General features: G+C 35.2%; 1 protein-coding gene across 1 annotated transcript; it reads right to left on the bottom strand.

Annotated features, from left to right (window-relative positions):
- Positions 1 to 2,740: 2,740 nt before the first annotated feature.
- LOC144433584 (uncharacterized) lies at positions 2,741 to 5,908 on the bottom strand. Its single transcript, XM_078121905.1, has 2 exons — positions 5,834 to 5,908; positions 2,741 to 3,618 (listed from the first exon to the last, which is right to left on the bottom strand). The coding sequence occupies exon 2, from the start codon at positions 3,608 to 3,610 to the stop codon at positions 2,741 to 2,743; it is 870 nt and encodes a 289-aa protein (XP_077978031.1). The 5' UTR covers positions 3,611 to 3,618; positions 5,834 to 5,908.
- Between the last annotated feature and the right edge of the window lie 6,337 nt (positions 5,909 to 12,245).

The following is a 12,245-nucleotide window of genomic DNA, read 5'->3' on the forward strand; positions in this document are numbered from 1 at the left end:
CAAAGTATACAAACTTTATTATGTAATGATGACTTGTAATCAGTACAGAATATTCATCGGCCTCACATCTTACATTGTATATCAGAGTATAATGATGTAATGACTTGTAAAAGAATATTCATTGGCCTCACTGTATAGCAGAGTATACAGACTGTGATGTAATGACAATGACATGTAATCAGTACAGAATATTCACCGGCCTCACATCTTGCACTGTATAGCAGAGAGAGTATACAGACTTTGTGATGTAATGTGATTTCTTGAAATAAATGGTTCTTCCAAATGTGCAAAATCAAAATAAAAACTTTTCATTTCTTGTATCTTTACCAGTTTGCTACGACATACACAAACATCTATCACTGGAATTCTATTAATTGAATGAAATACCAGACTCAGAAAAATAAACATCATTCACAATTTATTATACATATAAAATAATATGCTTTGAACATCTCACATCTATGACATATAATCATATATTGGATTGCACTTAGTTATGATATTTTCAACAACAACAGACTCCTGAGTTGGAACGATTGCTTTGCCCAAATATGGGCATTGCAGATAATTGCAGTACCGTGCCATTTCAATTGCCAACATTTTGCCACAAGAAAAATTCGCACAAAATTCTTGCTCTTTTGAAATTGTTTAAATACATTTGAGACTTTTAGTTTTGACATGAAAAAATATCATTACTCAAAATCTTGTTTTATATTAAAATTAATACTTGCACAAAAAATTCATTAAAAATGGAATTTTTAATGTTTTCTTAACAAATTCTGGATGGATGTGATTGTGACAATGACTTTGCTACAAATGTTCAACTGCAGTAGCAATTTAAAATGTAATTACACTAATAAAACATACACAAGTTATTTATACATGCATGTACATATTCAATTCAAAAGTATTAAAATTACCACTTTGCAAAATGCAAATCTGTGAATAAAAAAATCCTGACAAAAGAAGGATTCGGATAAAGCATTAAGTTGTCCTGTCCTGTATCAAACAATAAAATGTATGAATATACTTCATGATATTCCATCCGTGGTACATGTACAAAGATAATATATATATGTTCTACACATCAAAAATACTATCCAAATTATTAATGAAACTTTTACTTACAGTTTTCAAAAGTGGTAAATTTTCATTTCTCATGTTTCAATTCTGCAATAAACCATACATTGTACATTGCACAGTGGTGTGCCAGATTTGTTTAAGTAGGACTGCTGGTAGTATTGTATGTGCACAATCCCATGGAGGAACTTTGATGAATACTGATCATTACATTTCAATATAAATTTTAACTACAGTTCAAAATTTGAGAGTAAAAGTTGTATACCAAGAATACCAATAAATATTCAATACATATTACTAATAGATATACGTAGATATATGTGAATTTTTCAAATAATATATATATATACATACATACACACACACATATATATACTTAATTGTCCTCATTCCGATATGTATAGAAAACTTTAAATATGTAAAGACATCATAAAATACATAATTTTCTTTACAAATATGTAGAACATGAAATGAGTTTCAATATTTATCATTTCATAAAGGTACACACTTAATGTGATAATTCACCAAATCTGTTTGGTGTAAACAATCATGATGACATTAAATGTATGCACAAGCAACAACGCAGGATGAACATATTCCCTAGGCAAAAATTGTGTCATTTGAATTGAGTCATATGGAAGAATCTATAAAGCATTTCCATCTCTTTTTTTCTTCTAGACTGTTTACCACATGCTGATCACATGAAAAAATAATTGGGTGAGCACAAAAACAATTACTTCATATAAATCATTATTACCTATAGTGACATTGATGGTTCAATATAAGCTATACATACAAAGAGTAAATGTGTATGTGTTTATTGCAAGGGTTAATGGCCTAGCAGTTTTAAAGGCCATAACTTCTTCCTGTGCCATACAATCTACTATTCTACTGTCTGTGAGCCGGGCTCAAAACAATGGAAAAAAAATTCTTGTCCAGTTAAAAAACACTTGTCCAAATAAGAAAGTACCTGTCCATAAAGTAGATATTTTTTTTGGTAAATAGTATTCACATATCCCTTTTGATAAGTCTTTGTCAGCAAGTGAGTTGCCACAACCTTACTTCCAGTTTGAGTAAACTCAGGAAATCTAGGCTGACTAATCATTTGTATGCTTCCATTCATATATTAAAATATCACTTTGAAAGTTTCTGCAGGCACAGGAAAACTTTTACATATATTAGAATGAGTAAGAGGTTTTAAAATTGAAAACCATGAGAAATTCTACTTGTCTATAGGGACAAGTAATTTTTAAAACCCCTTGCCCAAAGCTTCAAATCACTTGTCTGGGACAAGTAAGACACCCTTATTTCTAGCCTTGATGAGCCATCACACAAGGGAAGACTGTTGCACTAGTAATAAGTACTCTGTCTTGGTGTATATATAAACATAAACTTGAATTTGAAATTACAGTGAGTTAATTTTTAGTTCACAAACTGATTACCACAACTATATACAACTTACAGATTAAAATAACTCTTGACAGCAAATGTTTAGTTTCTCCACTTGTCTCAATTTTTTTTTGAGTTGGTTAACCAATTGAAAGACAAACAAACAGTGCAGTTCATATTTGAACACATGCCTACATGTAAATTGTTACTGCTACATTGAAAACAAATTTGTAAATGATGTCTGGAGAGTTGTGCATATTACATTGACCATTCATAACTCCATATCTTGTAGGTTTCTTCCATTTCCACAATGTTTTGAACAGTAACAAATTCTCAAATTCCATTCTTGTTGCCTTGTAAGTCCGAAGTTAGCAAACCCTGGTAAACTACTTTTCACATCATTGATGCACTCAATACTTGGACATCCTTGCTGTAAGACAGCAAAGAAACATGTATCAGTGTATTTCTGATAGCAAGTGAAATGCTTAGCAACAAAGGTGTGTAACTGTGGTAGCTCCATCTCTACAATAAAGAGGTTCACTGACATTGAGATGTCTAAAACTTGAAGTGAGTTCGATTTGAATGTGTACTTGTAGACCAGTTCTGGTAGAATCCTGGCATCAATCTTGAACTTTTTGAGGTATTTACAAGTTGCTAACACAGCTTCAATGTGTTGTCTCCCTACTGGGTGAACTCTTGGTATACTGGAGAGTTCAATTTCTTCTAGGTTCCTGAACTGGAGGAGATAGTCTAACGACTCTGCAGTCCAGTTGAATTGAGTTCTGATAATTTCTAGTTTGGGACAGTATGACCCCAGAAGTACAAGGAATGAATGAAATAGTAGAAGCTGGTCTTCGAGTTTATTCCAGCGACGATAGTCCCAAGAATCAGCCCACTTCATGTCGGCTGATACTAACCCACGACATCGGCCAGATGATACTAACTCTGCCACCGTCTCGTAGTCGGAGTCTAAATCCAAGTCAAAACTGATATGTTTTATCGTGGCGTTCTTTGCTAATAAGTGTGCAGTATATTCCTTGTACCGTTTTGATAGCTCCAAATGTGACGAATTGCGAGGTTTTGAGGGATATTTATGTCTGTTGACGAGACGAAAATCTGCATGTTGCCATAAACTTGGCATCCGAGCTGCTGAGTTCCAATGTTTACATACAAGAGAAACAACACACAGTTCTTGTTCATTTAGAAACTCGAAAATGTTCACCAAACACTCCATTGGCAAATCTTGCAAGCATGATATCGGTCCTTGGAAATCGTCGCTCGGCATCTGTTTTGGTTTGTTGTCACCCGTAACCTTTCTTAGTAATGTCTGAAGCAAAGAGTAATGAGATTGGAAGCAAATAATAAGCAAAATTAACCCGAAAGCAAGCGTACACACCTCCACCTCGAAAGACATCTTCTCCTAGGATTTCTTCGCTACACTACGCCCTCATGGGCGGTAAATGGAGTCTTAAAGCACCCTAAGTTTTTGTAAATAGTTAATCGATTACTCAAGCGTATACGAAAGACAGTTCTGAGAGCCGTGAAAAAAAACGGGAAGAAAATCGATAGTTGCTTTATATGTAATTATACAATTCGAATAAATATATTATATTGGGTAATCTACTTGCAATGTCAAAAATAGCTATTCTTCGGTTGGGAGAATAATAAAAAGCACACCCAAAATTAGTCCAAAAGATTCATGGGTGATGCATGCAGGGCTATTTTGAGGCTATTTTAGATGATATTAAATATTTCCGCTTTTGTTGACAGATAGGACTTTTAATTTCATTCCATTATAGATATGATATTACGTAACTATTTGCAATCATATTTTCCAATCATGTGTTACAAAGCTAAATAACACTACTGTTACTGAGTTTGAAATGCTTTCTTTGTAAGCTAAAATATTGCACTCATCTTACAAACGTAAGACACTAACATTTTTAGGTTAAATTCATGGCAATGAATAATGCTCTTTGCCATTTATCGTCTGTTTTGGCGACTTTTTTTGGTGTTTAACCCGCACCTAACCAAAAACTTGAAAAGTCGCCAAAACAGACGAAAAAACCCTCAAAATTACAGCAAGCGCTACAATTATTGCAGTTAATCAACACGTAGTCCTGCTTGCATACGGATTAAGTCGACCCTTCCTTATTCCCGCGAAACGCGCGCGCGTGCACCTGCTGCATGCAAGCAGGACTAATCATGATGTTGCTGTCACAGTAGCTTGTAATTGTAGGCCACGAATCAGAGTAGTTTGTTATCAAATCGTAACTTTTATAATTGGTTTGTTTCCATCAACTAACCCCGTAGCGAGACATGACATCTGGTATGCTAGCCTGCCCAAAGTAAAATAACCGCCCACAAGTGACTGTGGTTTTTTAAAAATCTTTTACATGTAAAAGTAAGCTCCCGTTAGAGGGTCCACTATCTTGTCACACTATCGCGGGAAGTCCGATTGCTTTTCGAGAATTCCTATTTCCAAGTTATTGCAGCTGCAGGCACGTACTGACCAAAATTGTTGATTTTTGAAGTGTGTGAATGTATGAGTGGAACTTGTTACTAGTATACAATGTTTTTGTATTTCCACGGCTCTACCATGTTTATGGGGCAATTTTCTGAAATTTCCCGCCATTTTGGGGTATTCATGTTCATGGTCGAAAAACACAAAATCATGATATATATATATATTTGAATGTTGAGGAAACCGGCGGTGAGGAAAGAAAGCAACGAGCTTCCACAAAACTGTCAGTGACATACCACAGCTGTCAGAGGACGGCACTGATACATTGTTGCAAGTTTGATTAGGGCAATTGATTGGAATGTATACACCACAGACACTTCTCCACTGTTTACGGCTGCTATTAGTATTACTCATGCATTGTATTGTATTGTATTGTATTGTATTGTATTGTATTGTATTGTATTGTATTGTATTGTATTGTATTGTATTGTATTGTATTGTATTGTATTGTATTGCGTTGCGTTGCATTGCTTTGCATTGCAGAGTGTGTGTGTGTGTGTGTGTGTGTGTGTGGATATTGTTGTCATGAATTTGTATCTAATACCGTGACATGTGTCCCTTCTATGTAATTTGCAAATGCATCCATGTGAACACCAGTGTCTAATCGAGGGTGGGTGTGGGGGTCTTGTTAGTATACTAATATTACTATTAGTTGCGATGCAGACAGAATAACTTGGAAAACTAAATTTTGAAGAGTGGCAGTACTAGTCAGTAGTCACAATTTAGTCTGAATTACTGTCCAAGCAGGACTATACTACTAGATAAGTTAGCCAACGTTCTCTCATTTCAAGTTAATTTTGACAGACATTAATAATCCACAGTATTACAGCACTATCTTACTTATTTGTATGTTGTTTGTTAGCTCCAATAAATATGCCTGGCTCCAAGAAATCCGTCAAGTCCATGAATGTACCAGAGCTGAAAGAAAAACTAAGAGAGAAAAGTTTACCTGTAAGTGGTAAAAAACATGACCTAGTAGAGCGTTTACAGCTGTCTGAATTGTCAGTGAAGGCAATACAAGATAAACTGAAGGCAAAGAAACTTTCAATTCAAGGCAATAAGATAGAGCTCATCAAAAGGTTGCAGAAAGGAACTTCTGGAGAGGCACAGCAAAGTCAAGAAACACAAGGTAAATATTTTTATTCATATTCATAAGTATAACTCGAAAATTAATCAAGTGTTAGTTTCTAAAGGTGTCTTTGCTTTATAGTAGAAAACTGACCACATGGTCTAATTGTAGCTTTATAGCTCCCAACGGGAACAACCCACAGGGATCTGTAGAAATGACTGTCACCTATGCCCTTCTGTGAGTGCAAATGCTCACATGATCCAATTTTAGCTTTGTTATTTATTTCCAGTACAAGCTTTAACAATATAGGGTACATGAACGACCTCAAATTCAAAATGAACCCGTTCTCATCAAGGGAATTGGGAGTATGAAATATTGCCTGTAATTGCTTTGTTTGTAATTCACAAGAATTTCTTCATACTTTCACTTTTGGGCCTATTGAAGTTAGAACAGTTCTGTAGTTAGTTTTTGTATGCATATCATTGTATTGTATATTTGATTGACAGATAATCAGTTTATCTCTAATTTGACAGCAAATTATGTCAGCTCCAATGATCCATTCTGGAAAGTTCCAATGAAGTGTAGCAGATGTAAGAGAGCTGTGCCAAATGATGAGAAAGAAAGCCATGTGGACTCTTGTTGGTGTGAAATGGCCATTGGTAACCCCAATGTACTCCTGGCGCATGTCTGGGGTAAAGAGTGGGCAGGTAACCCCCCCCCCCCCCACCCCGTTTTAGACCGTTCAACTTTTACAAGACCCCATTTTAGACCAATGTTGAAAGCATTGTTGAATGATGGATGCAATGTTGCACATGCACAGTTAAGGTAACAATACATTATGGGTGATATCTAGGACCAAGCGTTTCAGGGGGTGTGCATGCTATCTCAACCAGTGAATTAGCAGGGGAAAATCCTGAACTCATCGAGAATTTATTAAGAAGCTCCTTCCAGGACCCCATTTTAGAGCAAACAAAATGAAAAATTTACTCCTTGTGCATGTCTATAGGGCAATAGGGCAAAGATGGGCAGGTCAGAACAGGGTAACCCCAGTTTACTCCTTGTGCATGGCTATAGGGTAAAGATGGGCAGGTAAGAACAGGGTAACCCAGTTTACTCCTTGTGCATGGCTGTAGGGTAAAGATAGGCAATCGAGAACAGGGTAACCCCAGTTTACTCCTTGTGCTATAGGGTAAAGATGGGAAGGTAAGAACAGGGTAACCCCAGTTTACTCCTTGTGCATGGCTATTGGGTAAAGATGGGCAGGTGAGAACAGGGTAACCCCAGTTTACTCCTTGTGCATGGCTATAGGGTAAAGATGGGCAGGTAAGAACAGGGTAACCCTGATAGTGCATGTGTATAGGGTAAAGATGGGCAGGAGAGAACAGGGTAACCCTGATGTATTCCAAGTGCATGTCTGGGGTATAGATTTGGCAGGTAAGAGACATTCTCTTGCTTGTTGATGAGATAGAATGGTCTTGACAGCAACAGGAATGAATGTTCTAGACGTTGCTTTTGATAAATTGTGTTGACCAGAAATCGTCTTTTTTGGACAGTGCTAGTAATAAATGATCTGGGCAGCATATAAGGAACATTGCTTGTCTGGAAGCATTTGCTGCCATCAACTATAATAGAAGATGCCATTGCAGGTACACATGCAACAACATTACAGTACACAGTGACATTGAAATAAGAATAATCAAGATTTTATCATGTATCGAGTACAAAAGGTCATAAACGTAGCATGTGCCCTCAGTGGTAGCACTTTAGTTTTATTATACTGCAATATATATCTATATTTAAATCTGTCAATGTTTTGTGGTTTTGAAAATAGAGGCATTTGAGATGCTCCTTGCCTTCCCACTGCAAGCTACCTTTGCTGACTTAGATGAACTACTGAGAAATGTCTGGATGAGTTGTTGTGGGCATTCCAGTAATTTTGAAATATACAAGATAGAGTCTCCAAGCAAAGTAAGTACCAGGAATCATACATTTATGTATTCTAATTTCTAAGGGACAATTGCACAATGTCTGTCACACAAACTGAATAATCAAACTTTGTTCATTTTATAGTACAAAAACCCCTCCCACTGAACGAATGTTCACAAAAGCGACATCAACACATTTATATATGATGTAAACCATGATGAAAATTTTAGCAGTCACACCACTATGATTGAAGCCATATGTAAAAATATGGTAAACACATAAAATACTACCAGAAACCAAGCACTGTATATCACATATATTGGATGTAAATTGTAAACATCTCAATAGTAAATACAGAACCTGTTATCATTGAAGGCATGAACATTTTCAAAATTTAGTTAGGAGTGCGAAAATGAAATTCAGCAATTGCATGCAATGAAGGCAGACCCCCCTAAAATGAACGAAGTTCATTTATTGAGAGTGTGTGACATTTTGCGATTTTCCCTAAGCTAGTGATCATGATTGAATGGTTTATGAACAAAAGTTTATGAATTATGTACAGTAGAAATGGACAATGGTAATAACAATAGGATTTTATGGTTGGATAAATAACAGATATTAAATTAAATTAAACATTTTTCCTTTTTTTATGACAGAAAAGTCCAGCTGAGCAATTGTGGCCAACTCCAGTCATGACCCTTGAAAGATATCCTGATCTTTACAATGGACCATTTGAATCATTTGGACCAGTGAAACCCTTAACAACCAAGCTTGAAGAGTACAGTAGTGAAGACTATGGTATTGTGTATGAATATGATCATGGAACCTCAAGTCAAGTTGGTGTCCATTTTCTAGGTAACTATTTATATCCTCTCAATAGTAGCATGTAGAGGTTTATTTTATTACATCTTTTTCTCGCTAGAACTCTTAGCAGCTGCACAGAAAGTGAATTGAAAGAAATGTCAGAGAAAAGATAGATAAAATTTATCAATAGAAATTAAGGCTGATTCTCACCCAAGTCATTAGCAATCTTGAAAGGGTCTAACTCTAACAAAGGCTATATATGGAGTGATAGTGCTTCTGCACTGCTCGTACAGTTGTTAGTGCCACTAAAGAGTAATTACTTCTAAACAAGATTTCTTACAAAACCTTTCCATAATTTTTTTGGACACTATGAATCAAAAGTCTCTCCATTCTTGCAAAAAATATCTTGTTTTGCTGTATTTAACAAATATTCACACTAAAACCCATCCTGTCCAGGTCAATATGTCTAGAACTGTAATAGTGTACCTACATAGTAATAACGGTGATGCCTAGGTGTTGGGTGCATCAAGAATTTCATTGCAGTTTTTCTGGGTAGTACAACATAAAATCTCTTCAAAAGTACATGTTATGTAGAAGTTTAAAGGTATAAATCATTGACCAGTATCTTTTCAACACTTATGACCGTAGGTCAAAAGAGAATGAGGCAACAGTGGTTAAACATGTTAATACCTCGTTACTGCAGTATCCTGATGAGAAATATATTACCAGAAGCAAAATGTGAAAGGTGTGGAAAGATAGCTAGATTAGTGGTGAATCAATCTCTGGAACTCTACTGTACTCCAAGGTGTGCTAAAGCAGAAGGTGAAGATCTGGAAATGTTGCAACCATTCTTAAACTCCCCGCGCTCTGGTTTCTGTGGCTATGGTAATGTCTAGTAGGGAGCAATTACCATTGTAAATGTAAACTCCTTGCTTAGGTTGCTTTGCTTACGGCATCATGATATATAGTGCCTTGTGCAACTTTATACTTCAAAGCTCTGTACATGTGTCAGGTGGTATGGAAGTATATGTACCAAGGAACAATAACCATTTGTAAAGCGGTGTATTCAGGTGGCTTTGCATATGGCCCTTTGTAAGAAACATGCATATAAACTATATGTATGGTGCCATATACATACCAACCTGAAACTTCTGAAACTTTTTTGTGTTCAAGTGCTATGTATATTATGTATCAAGGAACAAGTATAATTGTAAAACTCAATGATTGCTTTGCATACAGCACTGTGTGATGGAACAATTGTTAGGTGCCATATGCTTAGCAACTGTAAGATTGTAATCTCTGGGTTGCTATGGATGTGTATCTAGAAATGAGAACCATTCTAAAATTGTGTGCTAGGTTACCATGCAAATGATATATAATACATTTGGTATATCAACCTTTGTAGAACTCACTGTACTCATCACATATGGCAATGAACAAATGAAGAAGTGGAAAATATTGCATCAGTAATTCTTAACTCTTCATACTCAGGTTACTGTAAGGTACTTGAATATATATAATGGATGAAGTAAAAAAAGAATTATACTCACTATATAAAGACAATTGGAATAGTACAAACATGACTTCCAGGACAGTGCCAAAGATGTATCATGTATGGGTATGGTATCCAATGTTGAACTTTGTCATTTCTTGTGTTCTTTTATCAACAATTGTTTTACTATGACAGGATCATTTTCAGTTATCTGTGTGTTGTTGATAATGTAGTATAGTATTTATTTGTTGACTTTTGTAATTTCCTATTTAAAAATATAGCCTACAGATATTTATTGAAAGATATTTAGTCCAGCCACTAAAATTGTAGCAGAACTCTGCATTGAATATACTGGACAACTGGACATGATGTATGTATGAAAAGTTTATTTCTTGCACAAATTTCTACATTTTGTGAGAAGTGACCCTTAGAAGGGAGTTTGATCAGTAACATGCACTGCTTATGTAGCAAGTAGTATAGCAAATAGATATGATTCTAAATATTGTAAAGAAGAACAGTCAAATTACAACTGGTAACAGTCAACTAAAGCGTTTGAATTCTCTCTGCTTGTCACAAGTCATTTACAGCATCTATATCAAGTGTAAAAGTATATTGTTACAGTTGTTTTAATTGTCAGTCCAGTATGTGATGTCTCTCAATGTACCTGTAAACAATGTTACCAGTACAAAAAGCACACATCACAAGATGTCTTCACCCTAAATGATTATGGCAAGCAAGGAAAATGCATTAGTCGACTTTTACCAGTTGTAATCCATTAGTTTAGCCTTGTTGTCAAATTATGTTATGTTTACTTCATGAGATTACTTTTTGATGTGATAATTTTTGTTGTTATTTTTTGAGGTGTTTATTATATGGTTTTTCTTTGTTATAGATTGAGTTATTATATTGTTATTATTAATAAACGCACATTATTTTTACAGCATGTATGTTTGTATTGTACCCTTACTTATTACCCCTTTTTTATTTAGCCCTGTAACCCAGTTCTGAAGCATGAATAGAAACTCAAAGGAATTTCAATCTACTGATGATTTTAGAATGCAATAATACCTTGGAGACAAATGGATGAAAGGTACATTAAGGCCAAAAAAACAACTTGTTTCTGGTCAGTTCACTTAAATACCCTTGCATCGGTCTTTTTTGTGTATGTTTGTCCAGTCCATGCAGTCTGCAGATCTGTGGAGAAACAGTGTCTGTCTTCAGTGAAGACAACTTCAGAGCCAATCATGGACAAGCAAATGACATCTGCCCTACATACACACTTGCTCTGAAGTTATAAATAAAAAGAACAGTAACTGCCATAATTAGTAGACCGAGTGACCAAATTTGTTAAGAATAATAAAAAAAAAAATTGTCATCGCACCATTTTAAACAAACTGTCCTGACCAGAAACAATTCCTTTTTTTGGCTAATGTCCATGGTAATGATTTACTGTAAAGCACGAATATTAGCAATGACTAGCAAAACCTATGAATAAAGGCGTTACAGTGAATTCCTGCCACTAGATGGCGCTATTCTCCATCAACATATTACATGATGTACATGATACTACACTGCACTGTACACAGTACAAACACTTCTGTGGTGATATTTAATTCATGCCTGTTTCCTTTAATTATATTCTTTGCAATAGCATTCCACACAGTATAACAGTAATTTTTTTGTTGTATTTCCAGTCCTGAGAACATACATGCATAATTTTTTTTAACATCTTGCTCTGACCTTTAGTAATTTTTCATTAATGCTACTACTTACTGGTACTATCATTTAGGAATGATTACTGCTACAACAAAATACCTTTTTTTCAAAAAGTTGTATTCCATGAAGACTTGTTCTTGCTTTTTTTTTCATTGCAAGAACTCTGACTGCATGATGATTTTATGGCACTTGCATTTATGGAAAATATATATTATGATTTCTGTAATTTTTTATATGTATGAGTG

The sequence above is a fragment of the Glandiceps talaboti genome, chromosome 1, assembly GCF_964340395.1.
Source record: "Glandiceps talaboti chromosome 1, keGlaTala1.1, whole genome shotgun sequence".
In the NCBI taxonomy this organism is placed as follows: domain Eukaryota; kingdom Metazoa; phylum Hemichordata; class Enteropneusta; family Spengelidae; genus Glandiceps; species Glandiceps talaboti.